This window comes from Hyalella azteca, unplaced genomic scaffold (genome assembly GCF_000764305.2).
Source record: "Hyalella azteca isolate HAZT.00-mixed unplaced genomic scaffold, Hazt_2.0.2 contig1932, whole genome shotgun sequence".
In the NCBI taxonomy this organism is placed as follows: domain Eukaryota; kingdom Metazoa; phylum Arthropoda; class Malacostraca; order Amphipoda; family Hyalellidae; genus Hyalella; species Hyalella azteca.
This window is the reverse complement of record NW_025932224.1, coordinates 1-19,233: the sequence shown is the minus strand read 5'-3', so window position 1 is coordinate 19,233 and position 19,233 is coordinate 1. Positions and strand designations below refer to the sequence as shown.

General features: G+C 36.5%; 1 protein-coding gene across 1 annotated transcript; it reads right to left on the bottom strand.

Annotated features, from left to right (window-relative positions):
- Positions 1–3,334: 3,334 nt before the first annotated feature.
- On the bottom strand, positions 3,335–14,059 carry LOC108670992. The gene is made up of 11 exons (XM_018158474.1): positions 12,662–14,059; positions 12,312–12,419; positions 11,799–11,885; positions 11,215–11,462; positions 10,447–10,688; positions 8,536–9,305; positions 7,011–7,706; positions 6,308–6,524; positions 5,513–5,890; positions 4,564–5,169; positions 3,335–4,186 (listed from the first exon to the last, which is right to left on the bottom strand). The coding sequence occupies exons 1-11, from the start codon at positions 14,030–14,032 to the stop codon at positions 4,161–4,163; spliced, it is 4,749 nt and encodes a 1,582-aa protein (XP_018013963.1). The 5' UTR covers positions 14,033–14,059; the 3' UTR covers positions 3,335–4,160.
- Between the last annotated feature and the right edge of the window lie 5,174 nt (positions 14,060–19,233).

Sequence of the window (19,233 nt, the reverse complement as noted above, 5' to 3'; positions counted from 1 at the left end):
ATGAAATTCATCGATCTCCGTGAGTAGCCTTGGTATCATGCGATGGGCAGTATTCGATTGTTTTATTTCCAGTAGGATTTGTCGTAAAGTTGATATTAACTTAACATTTGAGTTGGGGTAGGTTTGCTTTGTTTTCTAGACTTCCATTTTCACATTTTTTTGTATATACCCGCCATTTCAATTTGACTGTAAATGATCATGCAACCGGTGTTTGTGTTGGACGCTGGCAAACGTCTTTTCTTTTCATGTCAAGAAATTATTCCATGGAAAAATGTGCATGAGGGGTTTAGGACACTTGCAGATCGTAGCCAAAATTTTTGTGTTCTGTGAAAAAATTAGGATACACTCCCAAGACCTCTTATCTGTTGATAGTGAATGACACCGGTAAACAGATTGCATCGTAACGTATTCATTCATCTTGAAATCAGTCTGAATTTCTAACCCTCATGAAGATCTTTTGTCACCCCTAACTTGGGTTGCTGCTGGCATTTAATACACCTATTAGAGCAGCGTTTGCAAGGACGACGACTTCTATTCACTAATGACTTGAAAAATCCTGCACGAATTATGTTTATTTTTTTACTTCGTCCGTTAAGTTTGAAGTGATATTTTGTTTATTGTAGGCTTGTGTGAATGCTTCTACTAGAATGATGCCGTTTACACCCATCTTTTCGCCCCCAATTAGAGCAATTAGGTACTTGATGGATTTTTTAACATGATTTGTAAAATTTATATGATATTTACTTCTTAAATTTCCCGCTGTTACACTGCTTTTAATTTTTTAGAAGCAAGGGATGAAAATTTTTCTTAGTGGCCAATTTTTCCACCTTCTATTATTTAAGACTTTTTGCGTATCACGGCTCGCTTTAGCAGCTCTCGATTCTCTCATCGACTCCTCACTTCGTCTAATTCAAAGATGATGAGGAAGTAGAATAATTCACCTACAAAGGGCAATAATAAGAGGCAACCCTGAACTTTTTCTTTCTTGTATGAACTGCAATCACGGAAATGATTCTTGGATTGACGATGTCTCCTCACACATTCCACGACGATGATGAATTGAATGAACGTAGGAAAATGTCAAGTTAGAAAATTAGAACGATTATTATTATCGTCTAAAGCTCCCCAGTTAGTAGACTTCCATGATGATCCATAGGGCCATCCTTCAGCCACCGTTCAGTATTGGTGGAAGCACTCATTGATATGTGGCTTCAATACCCGGCCTTGTTGTTCCTTTTAACGTATTCTGGATTATTAGGTACTTGGAACTACACGATTATTGCTAGCTAATTGTTCATCATTCCCCAATATCGTTACCTTCCCTTTGTACATAATTCGCTCGCGTACTACCATCATTGTACGCTTGTTGCCTTGTATATAAGTTTAATTTTAAGTATTTAATAAACAATAAATGTGTTGATGGAAACCGATTGAAGGACCGTAAGTCTTGTTCTGTGTTTTTTATTTGAAGAGATTAATTAATGCAGGCTTCGCATTTTTCACTTGTTTAACAGAGAGATAATGGGAGCAAACGTGGTCCAAACTTTTGGATGCCCAATAATAGAATTCTTTGGAGATGATTCTTATGACGGTCAACTATACATAATTCATGAAAGCTTTCTATGTTGTTACTAACAATGCATGTTTGTAAGAATGTACTATCCTGAATGTGAATAAGTTCTTATTTCAATTGGTCACAAACTTTATTGCTACTAAGAATTTACAGTTTTTTTATAATTTTTTTTTTACATTTTCCTTTTCGTTTAGTGTTTAATATTGTTTCACGCCTTCTCGTCAAGTTGTCAAATGCATAGGGATTGTATCATTGAAATATTATTTGCGTTTGAATTTTTATGATATATATAATGTATTTGTAGGGAAAGGTGCGATGCCCTAAGGGTCTTTAAAAGGCTCGAATTATGTCTTGAAGTGGGTAATTTCAAATGTGAATGGATGCATTTTTTATGATTGCCTTGTCTTTCGATTGGATTATTTATAACTATTTAACACTCGGTTGACATCTCTTAAATAAAGCCTTTTGTGCTAGTAATTTGATCTGGTGATCAACTCTGACGGACTGTTTTAACGCATAATTTTTTTTGCCATGATAAGATGAGATAAACATTCGCGCCTGAATAAAGTGCCCCATATAATAACATGTTTAATCAAGAATCTTCGGCGAAACTGCTTCACTGGCAACAAAAATGCAATTAGTACCAAGAACGATGATCTAAGCCTAAGGCAAGGGCGCTGCTTGCCAAACATTCGTAACTCACATTCATTAATTCATTTTCTTTTTGAAACTTTTGGAAGCGCTGAGATCGTGCTTCACAGACACGGGTAGTCAGTTGCCGCTCCGGTATGTTCTATAAAGTCGTTTATTTATGAGCCGTAAAAAATTACTAGCGATAAGACCCTCACTGCTAAGAACCAATCGAGATAACACATTTTAAGATAACACATTTTAACTCCGTTTGATATTCCAACCTGATTTAATTTCATTGAAATAAATCGTTGGTTATGACATTTGTTTCCGTTTGTGATTTTTCATTCTTGGACGTCCTGATCTAAAGGCGTGATAGGTAAACTTGTACTTTGAAGCTCTCATAGCTTGTAATTATCTGAAGTTATTACCGTCAGAGTTTGTTGTCCTGGCCGGTCGGTAGCATTTTTATCGTTGTTGCATAGCTGTAATATATTTTAGTAAGTTAAGTAGCTGCCAGCTCTACGGTAATTACATTGACGCTGGTCTTACATTTCCAAGTGTTATAAATAATATACCCAATCGTTAAAAGAAACAAATGAGGTTTACATTAATGTGCGACATTGAAAAAGATCTGACTGTGCTACTTTGGGTTCATTATAAAATTAATTTTAATGTGAGGAGACGCGAACATACACGCTGGATGGTCCTTTTCTTTCATTGTCCAACTTGATGCAGCACAACAATATATTTCATGAATATAATGAGGTTAATATTTTGGGTCACTGTACGCTGCGCCTCTTAAATTATATCTTTCAAAAATCGCCACTAATTTGATTTAGATATTCAAATGTTTCAATTTTTTCCAACAGCGACCGCCGACTATAAAATGCACGTACTCTGAGGTAGAAAAACTTTGCGAAGTTAAAAGCAAACACGACGGGTTAACGATTAATATGATTAAAGCTAAGTTGAGCGATTGAAATTTATCTCAAAAATACTTTAATCGGAACAACATTCATAGATTTTAGCGCGATATTTGCAAGAACGGCGAATGACCTATATATTGTTGTTCTTATATAATAATTATGTTTCGTGATTATTGGCTATTAGGGCTAGATAAGGCCCAGATGAACTGCTACTTTTTAATCAAATAACTCTGGTTACAAAATACCATTAGAAAATAGTGAAAATACATCAACATAGAGGAAGGAAGACTCGTAAAAAAAACAAGAAAACGAACGGCAAGACAACAGAAAATCATAGATTGCATTCAAAAAGTAGAAATTTCGCTCCAGTTTATGGAAGCTGAGCCCAAGATTACAAATACGTCAGAGAAAAAAATAATAACATGGTCAAACGACTGCAGAACATTCGGAAAATAAACAAACCTTAAATGGAACAAGGAAACGTAAAATTAACTAGAACAATAACGACAACAAAGGCAACAGGCAAATGTCGTTTACTCGGATAGTCATTAAACAATTCGATGTGAAAAAGTTCTCATTCATGGAACATACGAATGATAATTTCGCTAGGATAATTAGCCTTAACATTCAAATAAAACGGAATTCCTCAACATTTTCCGATAATACACGATTGGTACGAACAGAAGAATAGCATGTTAAACATGTTAAGCATAAATAGTAAGCCGAAAATGTATTTGTAGTTTCCAAAAGATGGTATGAGAAGTTATGCTCTCTGTTGAAAAGGGAAAACAATAAAATAGGCACAAAAAAATCCTCCGCAAACAAATAATGACAAACTCACTCATTATTCGGGCGTACAAACCAAGATCAGCATATCCAAAACAACCCCATTTTCCCTTAGTTTTCAACCCCATGTCTGACCAAGCTAAGTCCATGTTGTGTATAGGCTATCTACTGCAATATGAATATCCAGACATTCGGGCAGTGGATGGAAGCCGTGAAGACATTTGGGCTAGAGGATGAAGCCGTTAAGACATTCGGGCCAGTAATTTTCCTGAAAATAAATAAGATGGAAATTAAACAATGAAAAGTACAATAGATGGTATATATTAACCCTACAGCGATCGCGTGCAAAAACTGAACAGATTGGTCGCCAATTTGGTCGGTTTCGTTAAGATCGATTTCGTATCCTTACTGCTATTCCCACAGTAGGGTCAGTGATAATTCCTAACATAATAAAGAGTATAACTGACTCATCACAAAGCATGTAAAATTGTAACTCACTTCCAAATCACATGAAACCATATCAGGATCATAGCCGAAATCCCAAGGCATTGATTCTCACTAAAATTATTTGAAAACTAAAAAAATCAAAAGAAAATAAAAACTCTGCAAACGTTGCAAAATCGGGCAAACAAGAGAAAGTATCACCTGCATCACTTTGAATCAAAGGCGCGAAGAAAGGCAGAGCGGAGGTGATAAGTTTAATCAATAGCGTGTAGCTTGGGATGCCTGCAGTTTGTGGGGCACATCGCGGGTCTGTCGCCAAGTAAAGTTTCAAAGCGCGAAGCCCCGACACCACAGAAGAGCAGTCGCATCCGCAAGACGCGTGCACGTCGAAAATACTTGAATCGAAGACGCTTGCGCAGGCACCAAGGCAGTGACATTGCCCAGAACATTGCGTCGTGGAATTACAAAGAGAACATGTGAGCGAACGCTGTAGAGTCGACGCAGAACCTGGATCAGCAGCGGGCTGGCATTTTTGAGTATTATTGTTGCTGGAAATATTCGTGGTTGAAACATTATTCAAAGTTTTAGAGTCCCCACCGAATATTGAAGACGATTCAAAATGAACTAAGCTCAGTATAGAACGATCCTTTGCATTAGGCGTAGTCTTTTTCATGCTTGTGTTGCTCTGCGTGTTGGTCTGAGTTGGTGTTGTAGCTGCTGAATTCGACTTGTGTTCCGAATCATTTGAATCGACCAGCTGATGATAGGAGCAGTACACCTGCTTCATTTCGTAAATTGATGGCAAACCTGAAAAGAATTACTATATAAATATCTCAGCAAATATTTATTCCATGAAAACAACACCAATTTTGAAAATAACTGGAGCTCTTGCTTATGAGAAACTTGAATCCTGCTCAAGAATTTCATAAATTAGGATAAATTTAGAAATATGTTTACAAGCTCGAAACTCAACATTAGTTATTTCGAACAGTTGTTACCAAACAATCAGGTTAACACCCTTTAATTTTATAATGACAAAATCGAAATAAAATACCTTAAATTGAATAAAAAGTTGAACATATAGCTCAAACGAAAACATAAACTAAAAAAGTATTACGAATGAAGCTATTTAAGGTACTAAAAATGTCACCTTGCACGAGCGCGTTGACCTGCGAGTGTAGCACCACGAGTAGCGTTGCAAGAAGAACGATGTTACAGAGGCAGTCAGAAGAGAGCCAGTTTGGCTTAGCCAGCAAAACGCTGATAACGAAACGATAGAAAGACCTAACGCAATCTCGTACATCGGGCGACGCAAGGTCCTGGGACTCGCCCACCAAGTTTCGGAGTGCATAATAACTAGCTGCTGAATCCAAATTCTTTGTGAGCGCCACCACATCGCGAACAGTCTGAAGACGGACATTATTTTTTCTGTCATCGCCCTCAGCATTTGGGTTCCGCGGGGCATTGGGCAGAACTACGTCGCAAAAGTCGAGGAATCTCAGGCACAGGCGCCACACGAAACAGTCGTCTGTAAATACGTGAGATGTTAGATTCGGGTACAACTTTGTAATAGCATAGTTTACACTAACTCTGAAGTCTACAATACTTTGGTAAAGTAAGCGTATCTATAACAAACAAGTCACGGAAAGTTTTGCAAAAGATTATCAAAAACATTTGAAACAATAACAGCAGCATTAAACGATGGAATAAATAGTACGCGTGAAAAGTGCATGAAAAAGATGGGAATGTGAAAGTAAAAAGTGAGCAGAAGGGATGACAGAATTCGGAATACATAAATAAAAGTTTCAGATAAATTGGTGTAAAACACCAAGTGACATATTGATCAGCAAAAAACTGCAAAGTCAGACAAAAAAAACGAAACTTCGATCAAATCATACAAATTCGAAGTCAATGTAGTCAAGCACAAAAGAAGTGCAGAAGTAACCCGTCATATTGCAGAGCGCCTGTACGAAGGCGCGGTGCGCAGAGAGAGCGACGAGGCAGCGCATGAGGGTGGTGAGTTGGCGGTAGGTGGCGGCGCAGTGGCAGGCTCGGCACAGACGCTCCACCAGCAGCTGCGCCAACTCTGGCACCATCACCGCGTCGCGCTCGCTGGCGCTTTGCTGCACGCACTGCAGCAGTAGTGAGCTCGTCTTCAGGGCCTGGGTGATATGAAACAAATCAGTATCTTATATATTATAAACTTTCAGACTCTTACAACTGTTAATACTATATAAATTTCGTAACTATCCAACTCTTGTAACCATCCAACTTTCGAAACAATCTAACAAATATGACTTCCAACATTTTTTATTTGCATCGGTTCATGTTTATCTCTATTTAAACCAAATCAAATTTATTTTGTAACCGGTTTCAAGTTTTTTAATCACATCAATAGCAGTAGTATCAGTGGTGTCGGCGTTGATCAGGCCAAACCTGGCCTATCGCTCTAGTTAACGCACAATTTTTACAACATCATGGGATTTCAACCCAAACTTGCAGTTCTTAAGCACCCAGCCATCTCGCCAATTTAAACCAGAATTTTCATTCCGGCTGAAAATTCATTATGGGCACAACTGCAATCAGAAACTATATTAAAATATACCATAATGAAAGGGATGGACAACTATCAGGTGAAATATACGTACCATTTTGATGGTGACGTCCAAGGGGTAGAGTAAAAATGTTAATATTGTGATGGGCGCAGGCAAGTGATCGCAGCTGAAACGTAAAGGTAATAGATGCCTCAAAATAACAAGTGCAGACGTCATTACTTGAAGATGTTGTTGTGCTGTAAATTCGTCTCGCATAATAGCACTTTTCTTCTCTACGTTGCGGTAATATGCAGCTTCTTGGGCCAGCCATTCCAACACGCAATGAAATAGCTCTCTTGACGCATTATATTGTTCGCTAGCGCCTTTCTTCGATTTCGCTGGAGATTGGCACAATAATAAGAGAGTTTTATGATTAAAATTTTCCTTAGTAGGATCCTCGGCATAATCAACATCCATGGCGCAAACTTCTGATTGTTTAGACTTGGAATTGGATGGGTCTTTTGATGAATCTTTATTCTCGTTTTCAGTTTTACCAGAGTCTAAATCACCGATGTTGTTTTCAAGTATTTCATGAGTGAGGTCATACAAAAAATTACCTAACTTTTTCTTCATTCTTTCCCGTTTCTGCTTGAGCAGAGTTTCACCAGCGCCAACCCTCTTCTTGTCCATAATATTAAGTCCAATTGTGTCATTTTCAGTTTCTGCCATAGCGCGTACGCTTGAATTACCTTCTCCGGTTTCAGGTAGGTCTTCTTCCAACGCATTCTCGAATTTTCTGATAGCTGAATCCTGTAGGGAAGAGATTTATAGCTGAACATGAAACCAAGCACAAAAATGTTTCTCATTCTTCCATGTATAATATAATGGAAGAACAATTTTATTATAATTTATTAGTGTATAAAATTCTACTGGAATCCTTTAGAAGCACTAAGACGTTGTAATGATGGTTCTATAGGGAAACCGTGTACTTTATTCTTTATAATGCATAACGTTTAGAGGCTTAGTGATTGTAGTGATAAGCAAAGGGATTTCGTCCTTTTCTGATCTATAAATTATGAATACTCAGTTCCAGCATAAACATTTACGTTTTAAAATCTAATATTGTGTTATTATTATTATTTTATTACAATAATTTAATATTATTAATATAAATATTTTGGTTCTAATAGTTTATACTCGGTTAACCTACATTGAAGGCAAATTATTATACAAAGTTGTTCTCAGCAATAGCAAAATATGAGTGTCTATACGTCAGCCAAGAAGTAGACAATAAGTACCTAATCACAGAAAATTTACAATAAACATGATCACGATTGAAATTTTGCAAACAACTTTGAACAAAATTTCACACACTAGGTACTACGTGAAATCGAGCTCTCATTTATGAAAAAGTGGAGACGATTTCGAAATATCTCCTTTAATGACGCCAACAATAAATTTGTTAATGGAAATTCACCACAGCATCTTTGCTAAAATTTTACTAACGTTTTCATTTGAAATCATCACGATCAATTAGCAATAAGAAGGTCACATTGTTTGCAGACTCTGACATAACATTGCTTACTTCGCATTACTGTGGCCTTGGTTTAGAAATTAGAAACTTAAATAGTATATTTACCTGGCTCATGGCTGATAGCAATCTCATCCACTCCTGTGGCATAGCCTGAATATCAGTGATAGAAAATTCGACCACTTTAGTAATACTTTTCTCGTTATGGGATTGTTTGACCTTCAAAGCCCTTTTGATGCTCCATGTGTAAGGTCTCTCCATCTTTTCAGCTACTTTCACGTGCGCAATATTCTGTCCCTCAGTCCGAGATTCGACATCTTTGTCAGTCCATTGGCAGACAGAAGGGCAATCTTCGCTACAGAGACCACCAGATTCAATTTCCTTTCGACGGGAATTAGTGACTTGGTAAAGGTCTTTGAAAGTGGCTCGTTCTTGAGAAATGCTGTCATAATCTACAACTTTATCTTTTTTATTATCATCTTCGTGTTTGAAAGCAGCACATCTAGGGCCTTTTTTAAGAAGTTTTTCTTTCTTGACTGTAGCAGGCTTTATCTCAACAGAGTTAATGAAATCGGTGTAGTCGAACGTGTCTTTATAATTCCCTTCCATGTCACGCTCACAAAAAGCATCGGCATTCTCATCCACCTGGTTCAGGGCAATGCTGGTGTAAACAAGCTCGTGTTGCTTGGAGAAGATCACGTTTTGGGATGTAGTCTGATGAGATATTGTTAAGGTTTTAGCAAGTTGATCACGGATGTCAAATGTATTGAAGTCTCCAGTGGAACTGCATGAAGTTTCGTGAGCTGTCGTAGGACTGAAGCTCGTTGCACTTAAACTGCTGAGCATGGAGAGGCTCTCCAAAGAGCTCTTGTAGAAACCTGAAAAAAGTTTTTCTTCATTGTTTTTTTCCAAAGAAACGACAACAAAAAGGATTAGATGAATAATAACGGACATATTATTATCCCATTAGATAATATGAATGAAATGAATGAAAGGGAAATACAATCTTACCATGAATAATAAAGCAACACATGTAAAAGTTGATACATAAAAAAAAGGGCTTCCGCATTTGCACAGAATATGATAAAAGGCACATAATCTTAATAAGCAGAAAGAAAATATCGTTCATTCGATTACTAAACATAACTAAATAACAATTAAAGAAAGGAAAATACGGATTTTCTACATTCTTAACGAGCGATATACAGAGAACGTCTCAATGAAGATATCAGAAATAATATGAAATGAGCGCTGAAAATTCAATCAATGAAGTAATTGACCTGAAAAATCAAAATAAATAACATCAAAGGTATATAAATAAAATAAATAATTATGTATAATCGATTAAAAAAAAGATAAACGAACACATATCTCCTCTCTCTCATATGAAAAGCTCATACTTGAGACTAACCTCTCCTCTTACACAGATGAAGAGCTCATGGCTGAGACTCACCTCTCCTCTATCTCATATGAAGAGCTCATGGCTGAGACTCACCTCTTCTCTAACTCATATGAAGAGCTCATGGCTGAGACTCAACTCTTCTCTAACTCATATGAAGAGCTCATGGCCGAGACTCACCTCTCCTCTAACTCATATGAAGAGCTCATGGCCGAGACTCACCTCTCCTCTAACTCATATGAAGAGGTCATGGCTGAGACTCACCTCTCCTCTAACTCATATGAAGAGCTCATGGCTGAGACTCACCTCTCCTCTAACTCATATGAAGAGCTCNTAACTCATATGAAGAGCTCATGGCTGAGACTCACCTCTCCTCTAACTCATATGAAGAGCTCATGGCTGAGACTCACCTCTCCTCTAACTCATATGAAGAGCTCTTGGCTGAGACTCACCTCTCCTCTAACTCATATGAAGAGCTCATGGCTGAGACTCATCTCTCCTCTAACTCATATGAAGAGCTCATGGCTGAGACTCACCTCTTCTCTACCTCGCATGAAGAGCTCATGGCTGAGACTCGCCTCTTCTCTAACTCATATGAAGAGCTCATGGCCGAGACTCACCTATCCTCCTATAGACAGGGGCCACATGAACTTCATTCTCAATCAAAAGTTTCTTTTTTTCTGGCTTCTTAGATAAGACTGACGAAGTTGAAGGGAGTTGAGGCTTAGGCAAAGAGGATATAGAGGAATTGTTCTGTACTCCCAACAAACACTCTTCAGATGTTCCTGATGAAGCTTTGCTAGGAGACACACTCTGCAAAACTCGAGATGCAGCATTTGGGGCATCTTTACTGAAGTCGAACCTGGCAAAAAGATGATACAAATTCATATTTATCCAGTTAAAATTCCTGACTATTAAATTTTAAACTTGCAAACAAGAATGATAAAAAAGCATGGATAAACAGAACTAATTTACATGAATGATTAAAAAAGAGCAATATAAAAATATCAGCAATACGTAGTGCCAATTGTAGAGAAAAACAAAACATTCATGAAATTTGAAAAATGATTGAATTTTAAAACACTAAAAAGTAAATGACTTTTTCCAAATCTTAACTTCATCCAAACCTTAAATTATTAAGTTTAATCAGAATAAATATAGCTAGGCAGCAATAATAATAACAAATTTCAAAAGAGCATAATCGTCACTTTCCACAGTGGATCACAGAAATTTTCATTTACTAAGCTGATGAATTAGTATGCAATAAATTAATTTATTTGCATTACCCAGCCCAGCAGCAAGTGACGTTAATGATTGTTAATACTACTGCACAAATATTTGTTGTATTTGCAATGAGCTAAAGTGAGCAGAATAGAATATCAATAAACCTAGAACGAGGAAATCTTCGGGGTTCATCAAGAGAGGATTTGCTTGCAGCAGGAGCACAAGATTGGGGAGGAAGTGGTGCCCAGAATTTAGCAGGAGATTCTGAAGCTTCAGCTGCTGAATGCTGATGTTCATGATTATCAACCATCTCAGAATACATCTGCATCTGCTGTTGGTGTCTCTTCTGCTGCTGCATCTGGCCTTGTTCCAATCGCTTGCATTTTGTTGTAAGTTCCATAATTTCACGACTCTGAAATGAGCATTCATATAAAATTAAAATGAAATTATCGTCTTTTATAACTAATAACCCAATAATTGCTTTACCTCAGTAACAAAATAATCAATGTGTATTGGAATTACTGCATTAAAAGAAAAAAATTAAAGGTGACACAAATAAATGATACATGACTTTTGCAATGGATACTACATAGAGCAACAAGCTTAATGGCCCTAAATTAAAAAGTATTCTTGTTAATTTCACATCTTATGGGTAACAACTCTTTAATTTTCATACAAAGAGTTACTGATTTAAATCAAACAAAACATCAAAATGTTAGCTTAAACACAGTATTACAGATCGATTCACCTTGAAGGCCAATTCGCCATGAAATTTTTCTAGACGCTTTTCTAGTGCACGATATTTTGCCTGACCCTCAAGAGTAGCAGCAGCAACCTGCAAAATTTCAAAAAGAACCTTAGACAGTAAATACAATTAAAAATTTATAATGAATAATAAAATATAACTTAAAAAGATAATTTTTGCAAAAATATTTATCTTTTTGCATAAGGATAGTGAAATAAATATTCATAATTATCCTTTTGATATGCATTTATTACAATTAAGCAAACTCCTATTGACAGTGTTAGGAAGCTTACTGGAAATTGCTTAGGTTCACATTGTAGAGTTGAATTTGATTATCCAGAAAAAAGCAAAAGAATTTGACCAAACCAAAACACACTTTTTACCCAAATAGTACTGCAAAAAATACAACATCAAAAAGATAATGCATCATGAAGGTGTCATTTCAGAAAGAAAATTAAATGAAATGGCGAAATGAAAGTTTTAATAAAATTGATTGCCAAGTACAGTACTGCAGACCTTATCAGATAAATCTTTTTTGTGGGATTCATCAGCTCCCATTCGGGCCATACGCTCTGCATCAAGAGCCAGACTTTTCCGCTGTAGTTCACTGCGCAACCATGACACCTGTAATACAAATAGATTTTTAAAAATACCCAGTTAGCCTTGGTATGATTCATTATTGACAAGAGTTGAAATAACAAGCTGGATTTTAAAATTAAACAGCTTTATTGGCACCAAAAATTTATTATTCCTCTAATTGTGAATGACTATTATTTATTGTTGAGAATGATGTTGGAAGTTTATACATGATTTTTAAGGTTTCTGGCATATAAATACTTAAAACTAACATCTGAAGTGAAACTAACCTCTCCACATTTTGTCATTATTTCCTTCTGCAGGTTTGCAACCAATTCTTCCATTGAAGCAAGGTTAAGATGTGCATCAGTTGAGTTATGACAGTTTCCATTTTTGATAGTTTGAATCCCACTAACTTGGGAGCCAAGATGGTCCAGGACATTTGATTGGCCTTGCTTAAAGTTCATTGGCTTCAAGAAATTATTTGATTGAGATCGAATTGAGTCATTTGACACAATTTCTGGTTGTTGTTTAATGGTGTTTGTTCTTTGGCTTGCATTTAATACAAGGGTTTGATGCAATGATTTTGTAGAAGTTGCTGGCGGTTTCATTTGGAGAGCTTGGCAGCCACTGGTAGGAGCAGGTGGCATCATTGAAGAATTTTTGATGCTCTGACCACATTTTATAGCTTGACTTCCTTTGCTAGGACTTGTAGGGGAAGAATTAAATACTGAAGCACAAATTCTGTCTCCATGAGCACTACGTGCAAATTTGCTGGATGGCATTAGAGCATTGCTTGAATCAGTGTTAAGGTTGGATGAACTGAATTTGAATTCATTGGTACTAGAAACACTTACTGTATTTATTTTATGATTTGTGTTCACAACAGGATATTTGCTAGGAGCTGATTTATCAGGATGTTTTGAAAGTTTGTTTTGATTCTGCCAGCGCTGTCGTGGCTGGGTCCCTGGAATTGGCTGAGATGATAAGAGATCTGGATCAATCCCATCAAATGAATCTAAAAATTTATTTGAGTTCAGTTCATCATCAATTTTTGAGCTGTCCTCATTTTTTGGACTGGCTTGATCTTGGGAAGTAGGGGAGGATATTTCAGGAGATTCTACATCAAAAATATTTGGGTCATCAAGAAAGGTAGAGTCATCCCACACATTTGGATCTTCCATCAATGCATCAATTTCCATCTGTTCAATTTCATCAATGACTTTCTTTGATGTTGTTGCACTTGAATCCAAGGATTTCTGCAATTTTGTTTCCGTTACTGAACATGCTTCATTGCCAATGTTTGTGCTGAAATTTGCATCACCTTTTGCTTTTTGAGCAATGACATGGCTTGTGCCAGCAGCTTTGTTCTGAGATTTGATACTAACAACTGAAGCACCATCTATTCTCAATTTATTACCAGAGGCTGTAATTGAAGGACCTGGCTTTCGACCAAAAGGATTGTGGCTTTGTGCTAAACTCTTGACAGAGCTCATGGGAAGTTGAGACGTAGAATTGTGCTTGAGAACAGTTTTGGCAGTACTTGGAGGGATGAGAGGATCCAGCAAGTTGGGGCACATCTGACTTGCTTTAAGTATTGATGCTTCAATATCTGCTTCATCAAAATCATCATCCCACAAATCTTCATGGTTTCTAGCCATTATTTCATAAAAAATAGAAAAGTATCTGCAAAAACAAACAGAAAGGGGAAGATAGTATGAGAAAAATGCTTCAGTGCTCCCAAATCCCCAAATTAAATTAGAATTTGTCATGAACTATATACTTGGCTGCCAATACATCATTTGATTTTGCTTTTTCATACAGAACAATTAATTACCATCTTTGTACACACAATTTTCTTTATACATACTGTCAAACGGGGTAAACGGGGTAATAAGGGACAGTCCTCCAACATTTTTTAGAAATGTTGTAGGAGCTAAACTAATCAAAATGTTGCAAAACTAAAAATAGTGGCATGAAGTTCAACATTTTTACTATCTATGTAGCATCAAGCAAGTTGAGAAATCATGCATTTATTATCTCTAAAAAATCCCTGAAAAAAGTGTGAAAAGTGAAATTTTGGAAAAGTACCTCTGCTAATAAGGTCAATAGCAGAAAAAATATTTGTCATATTAAAAAATTTTACTTGCATAAAAGTTACACACTGGTGTTGGCTTAAAAACGTGATTGACAGAATTTGCCTCTCTCATTCCAAAAAAATGGCAGCCATTTTTGCAAGACGGGGTAATAAGGTATACCGTAAAATGGGGTAACTTAGACCACTTTTTTTTAAATGATGCCATTTTTTTACTAGCTAAATTAAACTTAAATTGAAACATGCAAAATACAGGTCTATACTCTAGGTTCCCTTACCATAAATTGCTGGCTCCTGCCTCTCATAGTTTTTATGTAATTTCAAAAAAAAAGTGATGGTCTTTGTCACCCCAGCTCTTGGGGTATCTTAGACTGGGTGGTAAAATCAATTTTATTTTTTGGTAAAATAACTCCAAATAACTCCAGGTTTTAGTGCATTGTAGTAGAACTCTTCTAGTTACATATGCAAATGACAAATTTGAGGAAAGTGTCATACCGTCAACCGGGGCTACTCGGGACGGGCGAGGCTACTCGGGACAGTCCTCCGACACGGCGTAAAACTGTTATAGTAGCAAAACTAATTGGAATATTGCAAAACTAAATATAGTGGCGTAAACGTAAACATTTTTACTATCTATGTAGTATAAAGGAAGTCAAAAAATACTACATTTACCAGCTTTGAAAAATTCCTGAAAAAAATGGTGAAAAACACTATTTTGAAAAGTTACTTCTGCTAAGGTCTGTAGCCAAAAAATATTCGCCGTATTAAAAAATTTTACTTACATAAAAGATGTACCCAGGTGTCGGCTTGAAAACGTAATTGACGGAATTGTCCTATCTCATTCCAAAAAAATGGCGGCCATTTCCGCACGGCAGGGCTACTCGGGACAACCCCCCAGGGCTATTCGGGACACCCCCAAAAACGCATTTACAGTAGAACCTCAGTAAGCAAAGGCTCCAATCAAGAAAAAAATGGATTAAAAACAAATAATATTGATTACATTTACCTTGCTTGGCGAAAAAAATTTCACTTATCGAAAAATTAGTGCATCATCGGTCATCACAAAAATCGTACATAGAATGCTATATATATAATTGTGCACCGGGCATCATAGAATGAAAAGTAATTGACCTAAACTATGATTTATTTCTCCAAAATATATGATGGTTGTCACTAAAACATTCCTTTCTGTTTCAGGTGTGTTTTTCACGATCTTTTTTTATAGTAAATTCACTTAACCCAATTAAAATGGCGCATAAACGAGCACATGGCGCATAAACAAGCACTATTGTGCTTGCCATATCCGTCTGTCTGTCTGTCCATTTGTCTTTGACCTCAAGTTTTTGTCAACGCGAAAATGCGCGCTCTGTCACTCACTGCAGTGAGTACTGAGTTATTTTTATAGTAAATTCACTCAACCCAATTAAAGTGCTGTGAAATTACAAGCCGTCCTGTGAGCTTACAGATACAGAAAAAATGCTATAAGGCTGCTGATATGAAGCTTGCAGTGGACAAGGTTGTTCTAAATGCTCAATGGCATGTTCATGGATACGGTAATATCACATCAATAATACAGTAATATCGCATCAATAATACGGTACCGTCAACTGGGGTGACTTCGGCCTCGTTTTTGATTTTGTTTTGCAAACAAAAGCGGGGTCATAAACGATGGCCAAAGTCACTCCGGCGTTTATGACCTTGTTTACCGCCCTGGCGTTTATGACCCCGGCATTTACGACCCCATTTTTTGCAAAACAAAATCAAAAACGCGGCCAAAGTTGCCCCATTTGACGGTAATTAATGTTTATGATAATATCATCAATAAAGGAAAAACAAGTAAAAATCACTGAAAATGTCATTTATTCTACCTCTACATCATCTACAATGAAAGAGGAGGACTTCAGAGTACTGTTAGTAATGGATGAGTACAATCTGCATGCATCAAATATTTTAAAATGAAGTTTTATTGCAAGTGTCCCGAGTAGCCTTATTCGATGGGGCTACTCGGGACACCCTTTTTTTGCTCCTGGCACCTTAGGAATAGCATATGGAATTTTTTTGACAATGCCATTTGATAGCCCTTGCAAAGAGCTATAAAATGAGCCTAAACTTGTTTATGAAATGTTTCATCGTAAGAAGTTATTAACCGTTATCAACAAAAAACGCTCAAAACTGTCCCGAGTAGCCCCGGTTGATGGTAGTTTGCAAATGGGGGGCACTGCCTCTGAATGGAGGAACTTAGGTCTTAGACCACCTAATGTCAGCCGTGAAGGGGTAATATTGACCGGCTTGGAAATTAAGCAAAAATTACCATATATAAGACTCTGTATAGTCTGAAACATAAAGAAAAAACATAATAGGTGTATCAAACATGAAACATGTTATACATATACGGTAATTTTAAATTAATTTCCAAGCCGGTCTATGTTACCCCGTCAGGGCTGACATTAGGTGGTCTAAGTTCCCCCATTGGGGGGGCAGCGCCCCCCATTTGCAAACTATGACACTTTATTAAAATTTGTCATTTGCATATGTAACTAAAAGAGTTCTACTACAATGCATCAAAACCTGGAGTTATTTTACCAAAAAATAAAAAATTTTGAGGGGGTACTCTGACAGGCTTTAAATAATAGCTTTTTTGTGGGTCACATTTTTAATTTTCTAACCTATTAGATATGCAAACTTTTTAAATCTTTCTATTGTGTTATGTAGCCTCAGTATTAGGCCTTTAATGCTCATTGACAAAATTTTTCTATGTCAAATAGTTTTTGAGTTTTGGGGGTTTTTGTTAAAAAAATGAAAAGTGGTCTAAGTTACCCCATTTTACGGTACCCCCCTTATGAAGCTTGCAGTGGACAAGGTTGTTGTCAATGCTTAATGACATGTCCATGGATACAGTAATATCACATTAATACGGTAATGTACGGATAAGGTAATATCATATCAATAAAGAAAAAACAAGTAAAAAATCACAGAAAATGTCATTTATTCTACTTACACATCATCTACAAAGGATGAGGAAGACTTCAGAGTACCGTTAGTAATGGAAGAGTACACTCTGCATGCTTCAAACGTTTTAAAATTGAGTTTTATTTTAAGTGTCCCTTATTACTCCATTTCCAAGTTAATTCAGAAGGCTTTTATATTGCGTTTAGCACCTTACAAATAGCATATGGAATTTTTCAGAGATGCCATACAATAGCCCTTGCAAAGACCTTTAAAATGAGCCCAAACTCCTTCATGATATGTTTCATGGTAAGAAGTTGTAAACAAAAAACGCTCATAACCATTCCTTATTACCCCATTTGATGGTACCATTTACCATCTTGGTAGTTGGTACATACATTTGTGAACGAATAAGAATAGTTCATGGTCTTTTTAGACATTTTTACTCATTTCAATTTGTTTAAGCTAGGTGATAAATTATACTACATGTATGGGTTTTTAGCAAAGCCAGTTGAATAGCTTAGACTTCCAACCCATTCAGGGAAGATTGGTCTCAGAGAGAGGTGACAAGGGCGATTCCTTTTATGAGCTAAAGTTGTATCCTGCTAAATCCTGACCATGGTAATGACAAAACAGAGCCAGTTTTTGCTACCTGTTGATCTAATTTCTAACTGACTTGCAAACCTACTCCTACCTAGTACCTACTTCCTCTGACCTCTTCCTGTGACAAGAAGAGGAGGGGCGAGAGAGCCAGCCAGGTTCTTGAAATTGAACTTGAACACTTATCTAATATGCCTACTCGTGGAAGTCTTGGTATAGAGAAAAGTGCAATACAAAATCAAGTTAGTGAATGAATGAGTGACAGAATGACCGTACCTAATAGTTTACAATATTATGTTTAAGCACGAAATAAATCATTACGTTGATCACAATTCACAGAGCACAATTGAAAGATGCTTGCTGTTGAATCTTGGATAAGTTGGATTGCTATGCAGGATCTACCCGACCAGCGACCTCAGTTCACAATTCCGGTGTTCACAACGAGTTAAACTCTTCTGCTTCGATCTGACTCCAAAAGATCTTGTTATAATAATTAAGTAGTCAGTTGTCGAGGATACAAAACTGATTTACACTAATTATTTCTTTATTTCACTCAAATTCTCAAGCTCCCCAAAGGTTGACCATCGAGTTTATTAATGTCATTCATTTGCAACGAGCCAACGTTAAAATTTGCCATCGTGATTAAATCGATTTCGACTGGAAATAGGAGCTACGGGCGGTAAACTGGCTACGAAAACGCATTGACCAAAATACCGAGCAAACAAAGAAATATTGGGCTATCAAACATCTAACATAATTTCGACTCTACAAACTCCAAAAAAATATAAACAAATGAAATCTCACACTTGCTGCATGAACGCCGCGGACTCTCTCAGACCGCCACTTTCTTTCTTCTTTCTTTCTTATTTATTCTTATAGGAGCACTGGAAACTAGTCCATAAAGCCCCTTGCCTAAACTGAGTTTAATTTGTACCTAACTGTTTTAACAGCTCTGAAAACAAAAACCTGAAACAGAGAGAAAACACACACACGGAAAAAAGAAAAAAACAAATAATAAAATAATAATAATAATATTAATAAATAACTGAATAAAATAAAATTATACAAAAATTGAACGTAGATAAATAATAAGGATAAAGCCGTAAATGAAATGAATATTAGAGTAAATAACAAAAACAATGAAAATTAAAAAGAAAAATATGTAAATAAAAAATAATGATAAAATAAGATAAATAAAAAATTAAAAATAATAATAAAATA

Excerpts from the sequence above, each read along its gene's own strand:
- LOC108670992 (XM_018158474.1), bottom strand. The coding sequence starts at position 14,032 with ATGGCTAGAAACCATGAAGATTTGTGGGATGATGATTTTGATGAAGCA. Across the intron at positions 12,420-12,661 it reads TAATGACAAAATGTGGAGAG|GTGTCATGGTTGCGCAGTGA; the intron begins GTTAGTTTCACT and ends TTTGTATTACAG. Across the intron at positions 11,463-11,798 it reads ATGGCGAATTGGCCTTCAAG|AGTCGTGAAATTATGGAACT; the intron begins GTGAATCGATCT and ends TGCTCATTTCAG.